Below are 17,649 nucleotides of genomic sequence, written 5' to 3'. Positions count from 1 at the left end.
AATTAGAGGCAGAGAAGACCATTACATGAACCCGCAATATACATAAACGACGTATTGGGTGAGAAAGGTATGTGGTGAGGAATAACAGTAGTTAGAATATTAAGATCAGAGTCAGAAAAAGATGAAGAGAAGAATTCAGTGCAATCACTGTAACGAGATATGAAAGTAGAATTATTAGAGGAAGAAGAGCGATTGAGATGTAGGGTTATGAAATTAGGGTTTTGGGAGAGGGAGAGCCAAGATCTTTGCACGCACCTGAATCTTTTTAATGATTTAACTGGTAATCTTGGAAGAATGTCTCTTTCGATATCTTCTGGTATATACATAGCTGCGTAGAGAAAGGTTTTCCTTCTTCCTCCTTTCAGGTATTCGTATTTTCCTAGCTCTAGCAGACTTCATACTGCACTTACTATTTATTTATATTTATAATATGTATAAAAATGGGAATATGTGGAAATATTGGGGGCCTCAAAAAAACTCCTATTGAATTTATGGATTCATAAAAATGTCATTAACGATTTAAATTTGATTGGTAGAAAAAATAAAAATAATTTATTATTTTTTTAATAAGTTATGAATTTTAATAAATCTTTAATTAGATTGCTCATAATTATTTTCAAGTAATTTATTCTAAAAATTAGTAATTTATTATTATTTATTAAAAATTTTATTATTTGATATAAAACATAAAATAAAACCCACTAGAAATATATATATATATATATATATATATATATATATATATATATATATATATATATATATATATATATATATATATAACATGTTATATTAGTAAACCATATAATATATTGAAATAATTTTTTTTCAAGAAAAAAATAACTATAAAATTAATTATATGTTAATAAACTTTAGCAAAAAGTAAAAAAAAAAAAATTAAAATTACAAATGATGCTCTAAAATAATGATTAACATATTAATTGTTACTTTAGCTAATACTTGTTTCTTATATTTTAATAGTTAAACATTTTATGGTATTATATTATATATAAAATTATAATTTAATTAAATTTAAATTGTTATAAGAAAATTTTTGATTGATAAGTAATTTTATTTTCATGAAAATTTGGCTATCAAATTATAATAACATTTTATTATTATAAATATATTATTTTCTTAATAAGTTATTTAATTATTAAAATTTTTAAATCATGTATTGGTTAATCGCCACATAGCTTCGAGTGTTTTAGAGCTACGGAGGTTTCACTGTCCCTAACATTAATATTTCGATTAAAATTAATAACAAATTATATTGAAGTTTAAACGCACCGTAGCAAACATAATTAAAATCAGAATGCAGCATTTTCTAATCAACAAGCTAAACTGATCTCAAAGCATGAAATTCAAGTCTAGCCACACCTATGCAGACCCAAAATGGGTTCAATTCAGGCTAAATTTGTACACAAAAAACGTCTATTCAGTCTCGGAGATTTAGTCAATTACACTAAATAAAATTGTTCCGTTATTCAGCAATATTATATGTTTTAATTATGGATGAGCATACTTTGGAAAAAATTGAAAGCCAAACCAAACTGAATTATTTTTGGTTTTTGGTTTCAGTTATTCATTTTGTTTTCGGTTTTCAATCTTTTATAATTTCGATTCTCAAGTCTTTAGATTGGTTATTGCAAAATAATTATTTTTTGATTAAAATCGAACTATTTAATTGAATAAAAACTGACCTATTCAGTCCAGTTTTTAAACTTACTTCAGTGCAGTTTGGTTTCAACAAAAAGTAAACTTCGATTTTCGGTTAGATCCAAAACCAAATCACCCGTTTGCAGACCCCCAGCGTTAGTAGTTATTAGCTGTGATTGTAGACTATCACAGTTTCGGCTTACCTCAAAGTTTCTTTCTTTACAAAGGCAAGAAGAATCATTAGAGAGAGCAGAATATATTTGCAGCTAAAAAGACATTTTCAAACATAGTCAACAAGTAATTCCCAAATCAAACAAGTTAGTTATCTCCTTGACTCCATGCTAATTAGCTTAATCTAGGCTACAATACAAACATATTCAAATAGAATGGAGCAAATAATCTGATTGAAAGAAGTGTTAATTAGGCTATAAGTTAGAGAAGAAGAGCAAAATATATTTGCAGCTCAATCACATTCATCAAGTAATTCCCTGAATCAAATAATTTATCCTCTGTGCCCTTTTGCATAACTTCAGCTACGTCACAAACATAATCAAATTCCTGAAATTTCACTCAAAATGTCTGAGATGTTAACAGTAATCCAAGATCAAAACATGAAAAATCCTAATATTGCATACTCAGATTCCGCAATAGATATGACAAATACATAACAATAATGTATGAAAAACTCCTATTCGTTACGATTTTCACATGCATAATAATTGATTTCGCAAACGACTAATTACTAACCAAAAAATACTGCAAATGCAGTTTGTTACATATAAACGCAATGCCAAACATGCTAAAAGAATATTAATTCCTAAAACCAACACATCTCCTTCCTATTGGAACTTCCATGGATAATGGCAATTCGCTACTCAGTTTCTCCCATCAAGATATTCTAACTAGAACTAAGCTCTCTACATAAACATCAGCTCTCCACATATAATTCGCAGCAACACTGATCAAAGTTCTGATTTCTTGATTCTTGGGGTTATACTTGACAAGCTCTGGAATATTGTTTCTTTGAGTTAGGAGAATAACCTCTCCTGACATCCCAACACAGGCCTATGTCCAAAAATCCCTCGAATAATAATTTTTTTAGTCCATGACTCTTTTACACCATATTCATTCATAATCCAAATCTCATAGTCATAATGCATATAATTCCAACGATAAGCTCTAACTGCAGCAAGTGAATCCTTCAACTTTGTAATATGCATTATTTGCCGAAGAGAATCAGGAAATTCTATCTCCTGGAAGTCCTCATTTCGAACATTATACAACAATATCACTCGCCCAATACCTATTTTAAATGCTATCCAATTAAAGGATCACTTAACCACAGTAGAAGACACAATGTCTATGCTATCATATTGCAACTCAGAGGTTGTTTTTGTTACTCAAGAATTACTACTCCTTTTATACACAATAACTTTGTCATAGCTCCAACGAATAATTGCCACAATCACATAATCATTAAGCTCCGCAAAAAAACCAAATCCAACATTAAAGAATCTGGTAGATAGATAATCCATAATCGGAAGAGCGATATTCGTATATTCTCTGGTAGCTGGGTTCCATAAATAAAAGGACAGATAAGAAAAGACGCAGACAAGACCATTACAGGAACCCACAATATATGTAAAAACTGTGTTGGGTAAAAAAGGCATATGAAGAATAACAGGAGATAGAATAACTTCAGAGTCAGAAATAGATGAAGAGAAGATTTCATTGGTACCGCGGCTGCATATGAAAGTGGAATTGTCAGAGAAAATAGAGCGATTGAGGTGTTGGGCTATGAAATTAAGGTTTTTGAAGAGGGAGAGCCATGATCTTTGTACGCACTTGAACCTCATCAAAGATTTAACTGGTAGTCTTGAAAGAATCTCTTTTTCAATATCTGCCATTAAGTTAGCTGCGTAGCAAAGTTTTTTTCTTTTCCTCCTTTCTAGGTATTTCCCTAGCTTAATCGGGCTTTATATTTCTATATATACCTACTTGTTTTTACTCTTAAATTATTCTTTTACTCTTTTATATCATATTGTATTATTATTTTTTAAAATCTAATTTTAATTGATATAATTTATTATTACTTTTCTTAATTTTTCGATAGTAAATTCATTTGAATGGAAAATTTGGTGTTCAAATATTATATTCAAACTATATTATGCATGTACTCAATATAAAAATTTTAAAAACAATCTAATTTATATAAAATTTTAATATATAATCATTGAATTTCATAAAATCTATGTATCTAAACTTATAGTTTTTTAATTGCGACAAATTTTACTACGAAATTGAGACCTTTCGCATCTAAACTAGCCAAAAGCATTTCTTTTTGTACTCGAGCCAATTTATTTCTGATTTTTAACCTTATCCTCACCTCCTTCAATCCGAAACCTTAATGAAGAATACTAATTAAATTTCTTAAAGAAGTAATAGCAAGATGTTATAACTAAATATAAAAAATTAACCGACTTATTTAAGAGTATTAAATTTATTTCAAAAATATAGATAAAAATTATTAATCAAAAATAGAAAAATCAACTTATATTTGAGTACTATGAATGAAAAGTAAAATATATATATATCAATTAATTGTCCATTGATTTACTATTAGCAACATGTTATGTCTATACGTAGCAATCTATCCATCGAATGGTAACGGTCTTCCTTCAGTAAAGCACAAAACAACAACAAATATAAGGCTATATTTATTTTCGGACGAAAAATTTACTTTTGAAAAATATTTTTCACAATTTATTATTCTCTATTGTTTTATTAAAATATTAGAAATTAGTTAAAAATATAAATATTTAATATTTAAATAGAAAAATAAAAAATTGATTACTAATATACAAGATATCTTCAAAATATTTATAGCGAAAATTAAACAAATTCTTAATAGTCAAAGAAAATAAAATTTATTTGTCAAAACAAATAAACTTTATGATGATTTTTCTCTAGAGAATATATATAGTTGATAGTTACAGAAATTATATAGATAATATAACAAAGATAGTGTTTTTAGAATATATCAACTACAAATAAAATAAGAGTTTTTTTTTTTTTTTTTAGGGCTAGGGATGTTTTTAGGGCTAGGGATGTAGTCATTGGTATAGAGATGGAAGCAAGATAGGTATTTTAAGATACTCCTCTCTCTCCTTCCCTACCCCTACTTCGATCAATTTAATGAGGATATGAACAGTTATAAATAGATTTGGGATAGATGTGTTTAGTGAACTTAATAACAAAGAGGGTACGAAAGTAGATGTATAGATACCTGTAACCTATTATCGTTATAATAAACGAGTTTGGTCACGAGTATCTACAGTATCCTCCCCGTTGTTAGTAAAAGATAAATACCCGTTGTTAGTAAAAGATAAATCTCTCTTTACAAAGGCAGGAAGAATCAACAATCGCAGCAAGCTAATCAATACAGAGAGCAAAATATATTTGCAGCAAAAAGAAATTTTCAAACATAGTGAACAAGTAATTCTCTAAATCAAATAAGTTATCTTAGTTAGCTTAAGTTAAGCTACAACACAAACGTAATCAAATAGAATGGCCTGGTTCAAAGAAGAGCTAGTTTAGTTAGGTTATAACTTAGAGAAGAAGAGCAAATGTATTTGCAGCTCAAACACATTCATCAAGTAATTCCCTAAATCAAAAGCTTAACTTCAGCTATGTCACAAACATAATCAAATTCCTCAAATTGCAATCAACAGGTCTGAGATTGTAACAATAATCCAAGATAAAGATATGAAAATCCTAGTATCACATACTCACATTTCGCAATATGTATGAAAAACTCCTATTCATTACGATTTTCATATGCATAATATATAATTGATTCGCAAACTATTAATTACTAAACAAAACATACATGCAGTTTGTTACATATAAGATTAAAAGCAATGCCTAAAGCAATGCCAAACATGAAGGAATATTCCTAAAACCAACACATCTCCTTCTTATTGGAACTTACATGGATAATGGCAATTCGCTAATCAGTTTCTTCCATCAAGATATTCTAACTGGAACTAGGCTCTCTACATAAACATCAGCTCTCCAGATATAATTCGGAGCACCGCTCAAAGTTATGACTTCTTGTTTCTTGGGGATATACTTGACAAACTCTGGAAGATTGTGTCTTTGAGTTAGGAGAGTAATCTCTCCTTCAATATTCTCCTGACATGTTAACACCGGCTTATATCCAAAAATCCCATCAATAATAAATTTTTTAGTCCATGACTCTTTTACACCATATTCATTCATAACCCAAATCTCATAGTCATAGTGCACATTATTCCAACGATAAGCACTAACTATAGCAAGTGAATCCTTCAACTTTGTAATATGCATTATTTGCCAAAGAGAATCAGGAAATTCTATCTCTTCAAAATCCTCATTTCCAACATTATAGGACAATATCACTTTCCCAATATCTTTTTTACTTGCTATCCAATTAAAGGATCCCTTAACCACGGTATCAGACGCAATGTCTATGCCATCATATTGCAACTTAGAGGTTTTTTTTGTTACCCAAGAATTACTATTCCTTTTATACACAATAAATTTGTCATTGCTCCGAAAAAAACTTGCCACAATCACATAATCATTAAGCTCCTCAATAAAACTAAACCCAAAAAGACTAAACCCAACAACACCCGAAGAATTATCATCTGGAAACGGACAAGCAGTGTCGATATATTCTCTAGTAGCTGGGTTCAATAAATATAGGTAACGAGAAGAATAGAGGAAGACGCAGACAAGACCATTAGATGAACCCATAATATTTGCGCAGGTTAAAAAAGGGTGTTGAACATTAAAAGAAGTTACAGACAGCTTATAGTTAGAAATAGCTGAAACGGATAATCCTTTGCAACCACGGTTGAATATGAAAGTGGTAGTGTTGGAGGAAATCGAGCGATCGATGTGTTGGTTTATGAAATTAGGGTTTTGGAAGAGGGAGACCCAAGATCTTTGTACGCACCTGAATCTTATTAATGATTTAACTGGTAATCTTGAAAGAATGTCTCTTCCGATATCCTCCGGTAGATGCATAGCTGCGAAGCGATGGTTTTTTCTTTTTGCTCCTTTGTAGTAGATAATTAGGATAACCCTAGCTAGGTAGTTCCATTCGCTCTATCGGGATTCCAGCTTTTAAGTCCTGAAAATTCCTTACCTACTCCCGATATAAACCACTCATACACTAACCAATAATTAACAATAGGGTTAAAAATTTTTTGGGTCCATATATTGCAGCCAAACTAACACTTAAATCCCTCGATACTTGAAAAATTACTTTGAAGGATCTAAATTATGCTACGTTCAATTTTGAAGTTCTTCTGTTCAGAAAACTGTATATTTTCCGTTAATATGGCATTAAATTGGAATATAGATGAGAGAGAAATTTTTTTTAAACGACAAATTATGGAATTTTTTCCTAATAATTTTGCTTTTGTATTACTTGGACTTGTTGATCGTCGAGATCAACATGTCTGTCGTTACTCTAGTTTGGATAATAACCGAACTGATAAGAATCCTTCCACGATGAGAAAAGTATAAAAAGAGGTGCGAGTAGCCATTGGAATAAAACACAGGTTTGAAAATAATATTTCAAAACACAGAATTGCAAAATTGGAGAGTATAAGATTCGAGCCAAAACAAGAGTATTTATAAATATAGTATTAATATCCATGAATCTTAAATCATGAAAAACCTGAGAAAGACATTGCTTATTATGGGAAAGGCATCAATCCTTGGATTCCTTTCAAAAATAAAATATTTTCCTCAAATAGTTTTATTAGCTGATTACTGAATAAATGCTAGAAGATATGCACATACTTTGCGAATGAACTATTGGATTATGAAACAGAGAAAATCAACGATCAAGATCGTCTTCTGTAAATTTGGTATTTGATGTAGAAATCAGAGTCGCTTGTTTTAGGGTTTGGAAGAAAATAAGTAAAGGTTATTATCATCTTTTTTTAGTTATATTGACGGAACATACATAGCTTTTTGGATGGAAAGACTCGAATGTTGAACAGTAGCATAATTTGGGTCCTTCAAGATAATTCTCCAAACTTTGAAGGATCTAAGTATTATTTTCATTATAATTTAGGGACCTGGAAATATTTAACCCTTAACAATATGCAAATATATAAATTTACTCATGTACTTTTCACTAAAAAATTATTACAACCCTTAAATTTGGTAACCTTGCACATCTTCATACTAACAACAACAATTCTTAAAATAATTTTTTTTGACTAGTTATATGAGAGCACCTTGCGGGTTAAACTTATAAATAATTGATATGAATTAAAATTAATAAACTAAAAATAATAAATTCACCTTCTTCGCTAAATTAAGAATAATAAACATAAATGTTGCTTTATAAATTAAAACAATTAGTCAAACCAAATGGAAAAATAAAGAAACTTCATACATTGTTAATAACATGTATCTTTTGCTCAAGATATTAATATTTTTTGCTATCTAAAAATATTTTGAACGTAAAAAAGAAAACAAGAATTTGCATGATAAATTTAGAAGATGTAGTACTTATTTCATAGTACTCACAAGAAAATTAAGAATTTTAAAAATTAGAGGATAGTTAAATTATAAAATAATAAAATATTCCATGAATTCATAATGTGGTTATTAAATATTGAAAAAACTAATTAAAGTTCTATTATTAATAAAAAATTTTATTTTTTGGATCATTAATTATTGTAAAAGAAAGAAAACAGAAGTATTTTTTAATTAATAAAATAAATTTATTATATGATTACTAATTATTAAATACAGAATATGAAAAGTTTTATAATTTAATCTCTTCAAATTTGATAATTAAATAGCAATATTAAAAAATTTAAAAATAACAAAATTTCACATCACCAACTGTTGCAATCCTTAAACTTTGTAACAAATATTACACATCTCCACGGTAACAACAACAATTATTAAAATATATATTTTTTAATAATTGAAATAATAATTTTTGCATATTTCAACTAGTTAATAATTGTTTACTTATGCTAATAAAATGGTGGTCTCGGTTGTCTTTTTATTTATGCGAGAAGTGACTATAGGTGTTTTCATCAATTTAGTAAGTTAAGGGTAGAGCTGTCCTTATTTTGTAGTCCGCGTTGTTATTTCAATCCATAAAAGCCTTCAATAAATTAAAAAAAATAAGCGTTTAATAGAATGATTTTGCAAGTTTAATTGTTTAACCGATGCAATTTAGCAGTTGAAATTCAGCTTTTTAAAGTAAAAGTTGAGAACTTGTTTACAAAATGTGTCCAATTAACAATGATTATCACTATTTTATTCTTATTTATCCAATGAAAAGACACAAATACTTTATTGCTACTTGATCGTTTATCATTCAAACTACCGTTATAATGTTTTTAAGTGTCTTTTCACACATAGTCAACAACTTACCTTCATACACACATATTACCATCACTTGATTTTAGATTAACCAACATTAAGACTACGTAATTTTAGTATAAATTTTCAATATTTTATTATTTAAAATAAAAAATTATTAATACTTATCGATTATTAATCATAATTTAGTATTGTATGATATATTATTATAATTATTATAAATGGTTTTCTTTAATTATTATATATTGTAATTTTAGTTTCATATTAGAATTCTTTTTAGTTTAAAAATATGATATTGAAATGGAGAATAGTATATATTAATTCTTAATAGAGAAACTACAGAAACCAGAACCAAAAAAAAACAAAAAAAAATCAAACCGAAGCAGAATTGAACAGAATTACGATTCAATTTTAACTCTGATTCCGAAGTTCTGGTTTGGATTCCAAATTTAAAAAGAACTGAATTATGGTTCTAGTTCCAAATTACTGTTTATTTTCATTCCTCCAATATTTTCTTTTCTTCCAAACAAAAGGTAAGTGACTGAAATTAAAATTCGTTGGTAATAGCTTCTTATTGGCTACTGAGAATAAAATTTATTACTCCATATATTTTAAGGGCATGAATACCAGTCCCACTTTTTTTTTTTTTTCCTTTTCTCCTTTTCCATTTATTAGGTTGTAGTAGATAAACAGTACACATAAACACACTGTAAGGATTTTGTTTCATGTTAGAATCCTTTTCTGTAAGAATTTTGTTCTGTTAGAAACCACCAAGCAAAAATATAATAGAGGTTGTGCTTCTTTAAAGAGATAATAGAGAAATGGAGTTAAGCTTACATAGGTATTAATTATTTATTCACCATGAGAGAAATTAATTAAGTGTACTTAAATTTATTGTTTTAACATGTATATATTAATTCATCAGACTAGAATAAAGAACAAAATCGAAATATGGGGTGAATTTTGAAATTTTGCACTGCTACTACATATTGGTTGCTGAACTGAGGAAGAATGTGAAGGAACCCTCCAGAATTTAGAGTGCACGTAAAGCCTTCAGCTATGCATTTGACAGATTTGCAGGTCATATATCCACTTGAAAAATTTCCCACTTCACTTCTTTAATTCTCTGCCATATGATCATTACAAAAGATTAAACAAGAAAAAAGAAATCTTGTGGTTAAAGAGTTGAAAACATCATTCTTGCCCAAATTGTTCATTATTTCATCATTTTTCTCTTAAGTTTATTTGGAGTAAGAACTTAGGGTTCTACATCACTTAGATGGTTTAACTTCCTTAGTTCGAGTATTAAAACTATCAGCAGATAAAGGTACCTTATTCGATGAACGAGCTTATTCTAGGAAAACTTGAATCCTGTCACCTATTGTATCATTAAAATCCAACAACAACTTGCCTCCTACTTCTCCAGCCGCATCATTCAGGAGTTCTTTAATGTTGACACCCCCTAAAGCTGTGTATCAAAAAGGAGAAAAAGTTACAGTTGATTCATACCTCTCACACACTAATCTAAAATAGGATTCCAAATGATTTTGATTTTGACATGGATAATACCTGGAACGATGTTTGTAATTCCTTCCAAAAACCCAGCCTGCCAACATACGCATAAGAGAAAGAAACATTATGAGGACATGGTTTCTTTTATGAAACGAATTCCAGGACATCTTTATTGTTGATGCAGAGATTTATCAGTAAATGTGAAGCATTAATTATGATGAGCATGATGGAAATACTAGTTAAAAATGTGAAAACTGAAGGTAATAATATGTGACTGGAAAATGATGAATAAATAATTCTTATACAATCCAAGGAAAAAGAAAAATTAGAGCAGCAGAGGATATGATTCATGTAATCAAACTGTCAAGCATCAATCCCATTTAGCATCAAATTCCTTTAAACCAAACAAAATAAATGGGCATGCATCTATGTACAGTCAACATGGTTTTTGCAGGATATGGTTTATTTGTACATTTGAAATATTATTGGGACATCAAAACTATGGTGTTACAAAAAACAAAATTTCCATTATAAATTAGCATACATCAAGTCATTGGCCTTACTTTCTTGAGAATTTAAGCGAAGATGAAATCAATAATACTTTCATTTATACGAAAGGAAAGCGGATAAAGAAAAAGATAAAACAAAATGAAATATGGTTCAAGTGATAAGTGTTGGTCTAGTTAATTAGTCAAATAGGGGAGGCTTGTATAGAGCACCGCACTTCTTCATTAAAAAAAAGTACCCTCTCTGTCCACAAATATATGTCATTTATGATTTTTGCATGGTGATTAAAGAAGCAATTACTTTCCCTAAATTATAACAAAATATTTATTAATTTGACTAAAATATCTTTTATCTCACATCATTAATTTGACTAAAGATAGTTTTAGAAAATTATAGAAATAGTTAATGTATTTAATATAGAAGTGCAAAATTGGACACTTATATATATAAATATATATGGACAAAAATCACTATAAAATGATTTATAATTGCAGACAGAAAGAGTATTAAAAAAGGTTATATTTCTGACAGTTAGGCCAATCATCTGAAAAGCATAGTTGGCGAAGCTGAAAACAATCGGATTTCATTTGAGGCAGGAAAAGTATGATGCAGTTATAATATAGACAGTGAGACAGAGCAATATTGAAACGGAATCCAACAAAACACCAAAGATATATTATATTGTAGTAGCACCAGTAAGGGAAGATGACTCACAGGAATTCTAACGTCAAGTTTTTCAAATCCATCTCTTCCAGTTATTTTGACTCTCAGTGTCCGAGACCAGATGCCGGAAAAAGGATTTCTCGAACCATCTGCACCATAGTTATTGTATACATCAGGAGTTATGACTTCAACAACAGGATCTTGAGGACTTTGACTTCTCTGCTCTGTAACATCTGGAGTCCTCTGTTGTATATCGGACACATAACTGCTGGTTGATGAATAACCTATATGTTTAAGAATTAGCAAAAGTTGATGGCAATCCAACTTGTCAAACTTGCAAAGCAGCAAGTTGATAGAGGAAACCAGCAAACCTATATAAAGTCTATATATAGGAAATTTAAAGAAGATAGTATTGGTCAAAATCCAAAAGCAATGATTTCACAAGAACTCCCTGGAATGCTGTTGTTAGGAATTGTCCAAATAAGAAACCTTGAACCTATTGTAGTTTTTCAAAAGAGAGTTGTATTTCTCTATATTGTGTTGTTATTGTCCAATCTCTACTCAAAAGATTGTTCCAATATAGGAAGTAATCTAAATAGGAATAAACCTAAACTAGTAAAGACAATATTTACACTAATTACAAAGATTTCAACACCTATACTTTTTTCCAAAGAGCTCATAAGAGTGAGTTAAACAACCACTCTCAGCAGCTAATGGGACTGAGTTACAGGCTAGAATAGGGTGATATTGTTTATTAAACAACTAGCAACAGAAGAAACCTGTAAGGTGTGTTGTTTGTTAAAGGGTTCATAAGGCTTATTTAAACAGCCAATTTCAGTTAAAGTGTAGAATATGGACCCCCTTAACTAACAGCTTAAATTCTAGGTTTGGATTTTCTAATTTTTTCAAAAGTTTAGTTCTATTTGTAACCAGAAACCCATTTTAAATTATGGAGCCTAATGTGTCTGTTTCCATTAGCCTAAATGTAAGAGAGTGTTTTGAGCATGTTGTCTAAACAACATTTTAAGCTTTTATGTTGGAGTCTTTAAAATACATCCAACTTCCACTTAGTTGTATTCACAAACAAAAAGTAAACTTCAAGAGAAGATATCATTAAAATGATAAAAAACAAAAAAACAGTTTGCGTAGTTTGATGATTAGTCGCCTAGCAAGCAAAAATATCTTGGCAAATTTCCTACTACACATACAAAAAGGACAGCTCAAGGTGTAAGAAGTCCAACTCTCACCCACCTCCTGGCCGAAGTGTCTGGCTGGTACTGGTAGCATACCGCTTCTCTTCTTCATAGTAAGTGTTGAAGCCCAAGATTTCCTTAAGTTCTTCAAAAGATGGCATGCTTCCAGGAGGAGGAATCCGACCTCCTTTAATGGCAGTTAGTGAATCCTGCAAATGTGTGACAAAAGTTAGGACGTTGAGCTATAGGTTTAATATTTTTAATGCTTTGAAATTCTTCAATTTCTTTCCAAAACAGTTATCCCCAAAGAAATGCATACTTTTGCACTCAATTACAGCAATGACTTAAAACAATACTTAAGATCCACAGAATTCCATAATCAAGTATTAGAGAAATTATCGATATTTATTTCCTTATTCTTTGTGGAATGAAAAGAGTAGCACCAAGTCATGCATGTTGACTTCTTTATGCAGTTAATGTTAACGCATTATTATTAGAATAAGTCAGAACTTCAAAAGAAAAAAATCAGTAATCATGAATGTTTTTAGAAGATTTTCACTTTTAATCTACTGAAATCAGGATTGCCAAAGTTTAGTCATCAAAGAAGAATATTAATTGACATTTTCACATGTTATTTTTTATTTCAAAAGTGAAGACATATGACCTGCATTGCTTGTATAGATACCCCGATCAAGGAAAGAGGGTAAACTACAAGTTTAAAACCAATTTCCTCAAGTTCCAAAGGAATGAGTATAGGTGTCTTCCCCCCTCCTTCAAGCATATTGGCCTGCATAAAGAATATAAAAGTTTTAGCAACTATGCACTAGTGCACATCATAACTCTTTTCGATTTCCAATTCAAGTTTTCACTATGCTAATGAACTTTTCCCTTTTCTTCTGTTGGTTTTACCAGGGTACTCATATGAAGTGCTAAATATGGTTAATTCCATTATTACTACTAGAAAAAAAATTATACAGTAAAAATTCAAGCATGTGGTTCCCTTGCAGCATTGGCAAGCAAGTTATTCAGAGGATTTACGGGAGCAGCTCATCCACGGTAATTTTTTGTCTTATGATGTTGCTACATTGTAAAAGAAGGGCACAGATGGAAACAGGAAGAACTAATTTAAACAACAACTTATTTAAAGTGTAGATATCTCTAGCCAGTGCTGTGTGACATTTACCATAATGCTGCTTTTGAGATCGACTGAAGAAGACCATAATCTGTTGACACATCTGCTGAACTATAAAAGGAAACTAAATTTTGATTTCTAAATCTCTAAAGCATGCATCCTTCACATTACTTTCAAAAGGAATCAAACTGTTGTACCATCATCAGCATTTAAACATATTAGGAAAAGAAAAAATTACCATTACCATCATAAGCAGCTATGCTAGCTTCATGAAAATCAATACCAGAATAAATACTTGCAAAACATGCAGTTGAGACAAACACGAGAAAGAAAAGCAGAAATGCAGAGATTTTATGAGCAACACTAGTAAAGCACTTTGTGTAATGCTATTAATTGTTTAATTATGCAGAAAAGCATGAATAAAAATTTTATATCCCTCTTTCAGATTATAGCAAAAGGTATAACCTGACTATATATCCATTCCTTAATATAAGGAGGCTTGTGTTACACCTTAATATAATATAGCTAATGGATATTACCTTCAATTGATTTATAAAGTATATTGTTGACATATATACATCAATAAATCAAATTTTTTAAAGTTGGATCCCATGTGCTTTGCATAAAAACTAGTATAAATAAAAACTGCAACTTACAACTGATTATTTTTCTCAGGTGTTATATGATCATTTCATAGACATAAAAGGACAAGGTTAAGACCTTCACATAATCTTATAAATCTATTTGGTCTTGTTTTGAAGAAGAGAAACAATACCATTTTGGGAACTAGGGGAGAGATTTCACAAAAGGACTTCATCTCTTCTCTTGAAGCTAGTGCATCAATAAAAAGAACGTCTGCTCCTGCATCAGCAAAAGCTCTTGACCTCCAAAGTGATTCTTCCAAGGACACTGCTTGTCGAGAATCAGTTCGTGCAACAATAACAATGTCCGAGCCAATCTCTTCCCGAGCATCAACAGCGGCTTTTATCCGTAGCACTGCTTCTTCTCTAGACACTACTTTCCTACCACGTGTGTGGCCACAAGCTTTCGGAGATACCTTACATAGCCAGATTTATAAGCAACAGAAATCTAGACAGCAGCAATTTGCAGCTTAATAAATGACTAAAGAAATTGTTAATGAAGGAAGCATGCTAAAAAAAAGATTTTCCAAGTATAGTTATAAACTCAAACCATGATTCTTGAAACCAAGGTCAGTCCTCAAATTATGACATTATAAAGAAGCAACAGCTTGAAGACACCAAAAAGTGTTATTCGAGTTATCACCAAGAGGGTGACAAAACAATGGTAAGATTATCCATATTAACTACAATCAGTATCACCATGTATACATAGAAATTGATAATATTTTCCCATATGATGAAAATGAATTGAGTTTTTCTTCCTCCTACTTCTTCATTAACTTGAAATGTAATAAGAATCAAGGGACAATTTACCATGTGTCAAACACTTTTCCCCACATAATAGTTAGGCTGCAACAAGTATTTTAGTTATTCATACTTTAGTTATTCAAGTTTTAGTTATTCATACTTTAGAAAGATACTGAATTGCATTTATTCATTGCTTTTACAATAATTTTTCATAGTAATTAGATGATATTGGCAAATACACAAAAACCATTTTCCCATTTTTCATTTCAACTCTTAAGACACGTTCCACATGAAACCTAATTCGACCAGTTTGCTTAGGGGCTTTGAGAACTAAGTTAAAACCAAACAAAGAGCATGAGATTGTGTGCACTTAAAATTTAAAAAATAAAAACCTGATCTTCAAGAATGATTCCTGCGAATCCAGCTTTTATATATCCCTTGACAGTTCTTTTGACATTCATGGCATTTCCATAACCATTGTCACCATCCCCAATGACAGGAATTGACACAGCTTGAGTAATTAGTTGCCCCTGATCCACCATTTCCCCATAGGAAATCAAGCCAGTATCAGGCAATGCCAATCTGGCAGCTGATATTGAAAATCCTAATGGAAAGACAACATGGAATAAACAAACTCGTTTATCTCTTTGAAAATATAAATAAAGTAACCAAATGCAAAATAAATTATAAAAAAAATTCTAAACAAAAAATTAGAATAAAAGAATAAAATAGAAAATTATCTATATATTTTCTATATGCTTAAATCAATCATATATGTGTTTTCAGTTTATTACATTAAAGTAATTTGCATCGCATGAAGAATCCAAAAAATAGCTTAAACAACAATTCAACCCATACAAAATTTAAAAAAAAAAAAAATCAGGCCAAGAATGTAGAAAGAGAAATATTATTCACACTTACAAATTCCAATTGCTTCAACCAAATTAGAGCTATCATATTTTATAATATACACATGTAAAAAAAATTAACAAAACCCGAGTATTCTAATCAAAGCATTTTATGGCTAATATATCTGACCTCTATAGAAACTTACAAATCTTATAGGGGAAATAACCGATAACAAAATTTAATACTATCATAACTAGAACTTTCAAAGTTCCTCATTCAAATAAAGCCAAACCATTTCTTGTTTTTCCTTGATTATATCAATAAAAGCACAAATTTACATTCTTAAAAATTAAAAAATAATTATAGAATCCATAACCACAATCAAAAAACTACCAAAGACAATAACCTTAACAGTCTATCATTCAAAACAAACCAAACCCTTCTTTTTTTTCTTTGATTACATCAAAAAAGCACATACCACTAGTGAAGCAGTAATCAAACCCTGTCTTCTCCACAAGCTTAGCACTAAGAGCATCGAAACAACCTGGACCCTGGTGAATTCCAGGCGATTCAAGAATCTGACGCAACTTTTTTGCCGGAGAAGTTTTATCAGCAGAGCAAGTTACCCTGCTTTTAACTACCTTGAAAACGGTATTTGATTTTTGAAAGATTGTACTTTTAGGGGTAAAAAGCGACCATTGAGATTTGAAATTTGAAGCAGAAAGTGAGAGATTGGTGTTTGATTTTTGCAAGATTAAGTTTTTATGATTGTTATGAATGAGAAATGACCGTTGGCTTTTGAAATTTGAAGCAGAGAGTGAAGAAGAAGGAAGAGAGACTGAGTAATCTCTGCTGGCTCCAATGGCTTGAAGGTTTATTGCCATTGTCTTTAATTGTTACTCTTTCTTTGATCTTGCTAATGCTAAAAATTGATCAGGACATGACAACATATTTCAACCTCACTTCTTATCAACTACACCCCTTCATTTCACTTGGTGGATCCTCCTGGTTCCGATTCTGATATGGTTTCAAACCAGTTCCGATGAGGTTCGGTTCCAACGAATCTCATTTTTCTTCGTCTTCGAGTCGATTTCAATCTCAACGATCAGGGGATAAACCGAACAAGGTTCACAACAGGTCCGTTCCGTGAACTGACGATTTCAGCCGCTGTTCCGAAGCGAAATTACTCTGATTTTACTTCGAAACGAACCGATGAGCGGCTATTATGATATTTGGGAGAAAACAAGAAAATTTTTTTAGCAAAATAAAATAATTAATTTCTTTTTTTTTTTTTTTTTCAAAAGAAGTACTATTTTTCCTAAGCAGTGATAAGGATACATAT

At 30.3% G+C, this 17,649-nt stretch overlaps 3 protein-coding genes across 4 annotated transcripts; all 3 read right to left on the bottom strand.

The window, feature by feature from the left end:
* Positions 1–2,436: 2,436 nt before the first annotated feature.
* Positions 2,437–3,566, bottom strand: LOC149498727 (F-box/kelch-repeat protein At3g23880-like). The gene has a single exon (XM_089717840.1). It carries the CDS (start codon positions 3,564–3,566, stop codon positions 3,060–3,062), a length of 507 nt encoding a protein of 168 aa, XP_089573966.1. The 3' UTR covers positions 2,437–3,059.
* A 1,895-nt stretch (positions 3,567–5,461) lies between these two features.
* LOC105629405 (F-box/kelch-repeat protein At3g23880) lies at positions 5,462–6,840 on the bottom strand. The gene has a single exon (XM_020677491.3). It carries the CDS (start codon positions 6,727–6,729, stop codon positions 5,686–5,688), a length of 1,044 nt encoding a protein of 347 aa, XP_020533150.1. The 5' UTR covers positions 6,730–6,840; the 3' UTR covers positions 5,462–5,685.
* Positions 6,841–9,844: 3,004 nt separating this feature from the next.
* On the bottom strand, positions 9,845–17,484 carry LOC105629288 (Phosphoenolpyruvate carboxylase family protein). 2 transcript variants are annotated; one of them, XM_012210851.4, is made up of 9 exons: positions 16,786–17,484; positions 15,851–16,062; positions 14,846–15,127; positions 13,603–13,725; positions 12,997–13,147; positions 11,797–11,894; positions 10,633–10,669; positions 10,395–10,531; positions 9,845–10,189 (listed from the first exon to the last, which is right to left on the bottom strand). In XM_012210851.4, exons 1-8 carry the CDS (start codon positions 17,189–17,191, stop codon positions 10,413–10,415), a joined length of 1,428 nt encoding a protein of 475 aa, XP_012066241.1. In that variant the 5' UTR covers positions 17,192–17,484; the 3' UTR covers positions 9,845–10,189; positions 10,395–10,412. The 2 variants fall into 2 exon arrangements, with proteins under 2 accessions (XP_012066241.1, XP_012066240.1); XM_012210850.4 differs by having other exon boundaries at positions 11,797–12,029; positions 16,786–17,481.
* Between the last annotated feature and the right edge of the window lie 165 nt (positions 17,485–17,649).

The sequence above is a fragment of the Jatropha curcas genome, chromosome 1, assembly GCF_041381405.1.
Source record: "Jatropha curcas cultivar XTBG-Jc1 chromosome 1, XTBG_Jcur_1.0, whole genome shotgun sequence".
Taxonomy (NCBI): domain Eukaryota; kingdom Viridiplantae; phylum Streptophyta; class Magnoliopsida; order Malpighiales; family Euphorbiaceae; genus Jatropha; species Jatropha curcas.
The sequence above is the reverse complement of the archived record's forward strand: the minus strand, read 5'-3'. Positions and strand labels throughout refer to the sequence as shown.

Coding starts and splice junctions, on each gene's coding strand:
- LOC149498727 (XM_089717840.1), bottom strand. CDS start 3,566: ATGGCAGATATTGAAAAAGAGATTCTTTCAAGACTACCAGTTAAATCT.
- LOC105629405 (XM_020677491.3), bottom strand. CDS start 6,729: ATGCATCTACCGGAGGATATCGGAAGAGACATTCTTTCAAGATTACCA.
- LOC105629288 (XM_012210850.4), bottom strand. CDS start 17,191: ATGGCAATAAACCTTCAAGCCATTGGAGCCAGCAGAGATTACTCAGTC. Junction 16,063..16,785: donor TGATTACTGCTTCACTAGTG/GTATGTGCTTTT, acceptor TCTTTCCATTAG/GATTTTCAATATCAGCTGCC. Junction 10,532..10,632: donor AATTACAAACATCGTTCCAG/GTATTATCCATG, acceptor TTTGATACACAG/CTTTAGGGGGTGTCAACATT.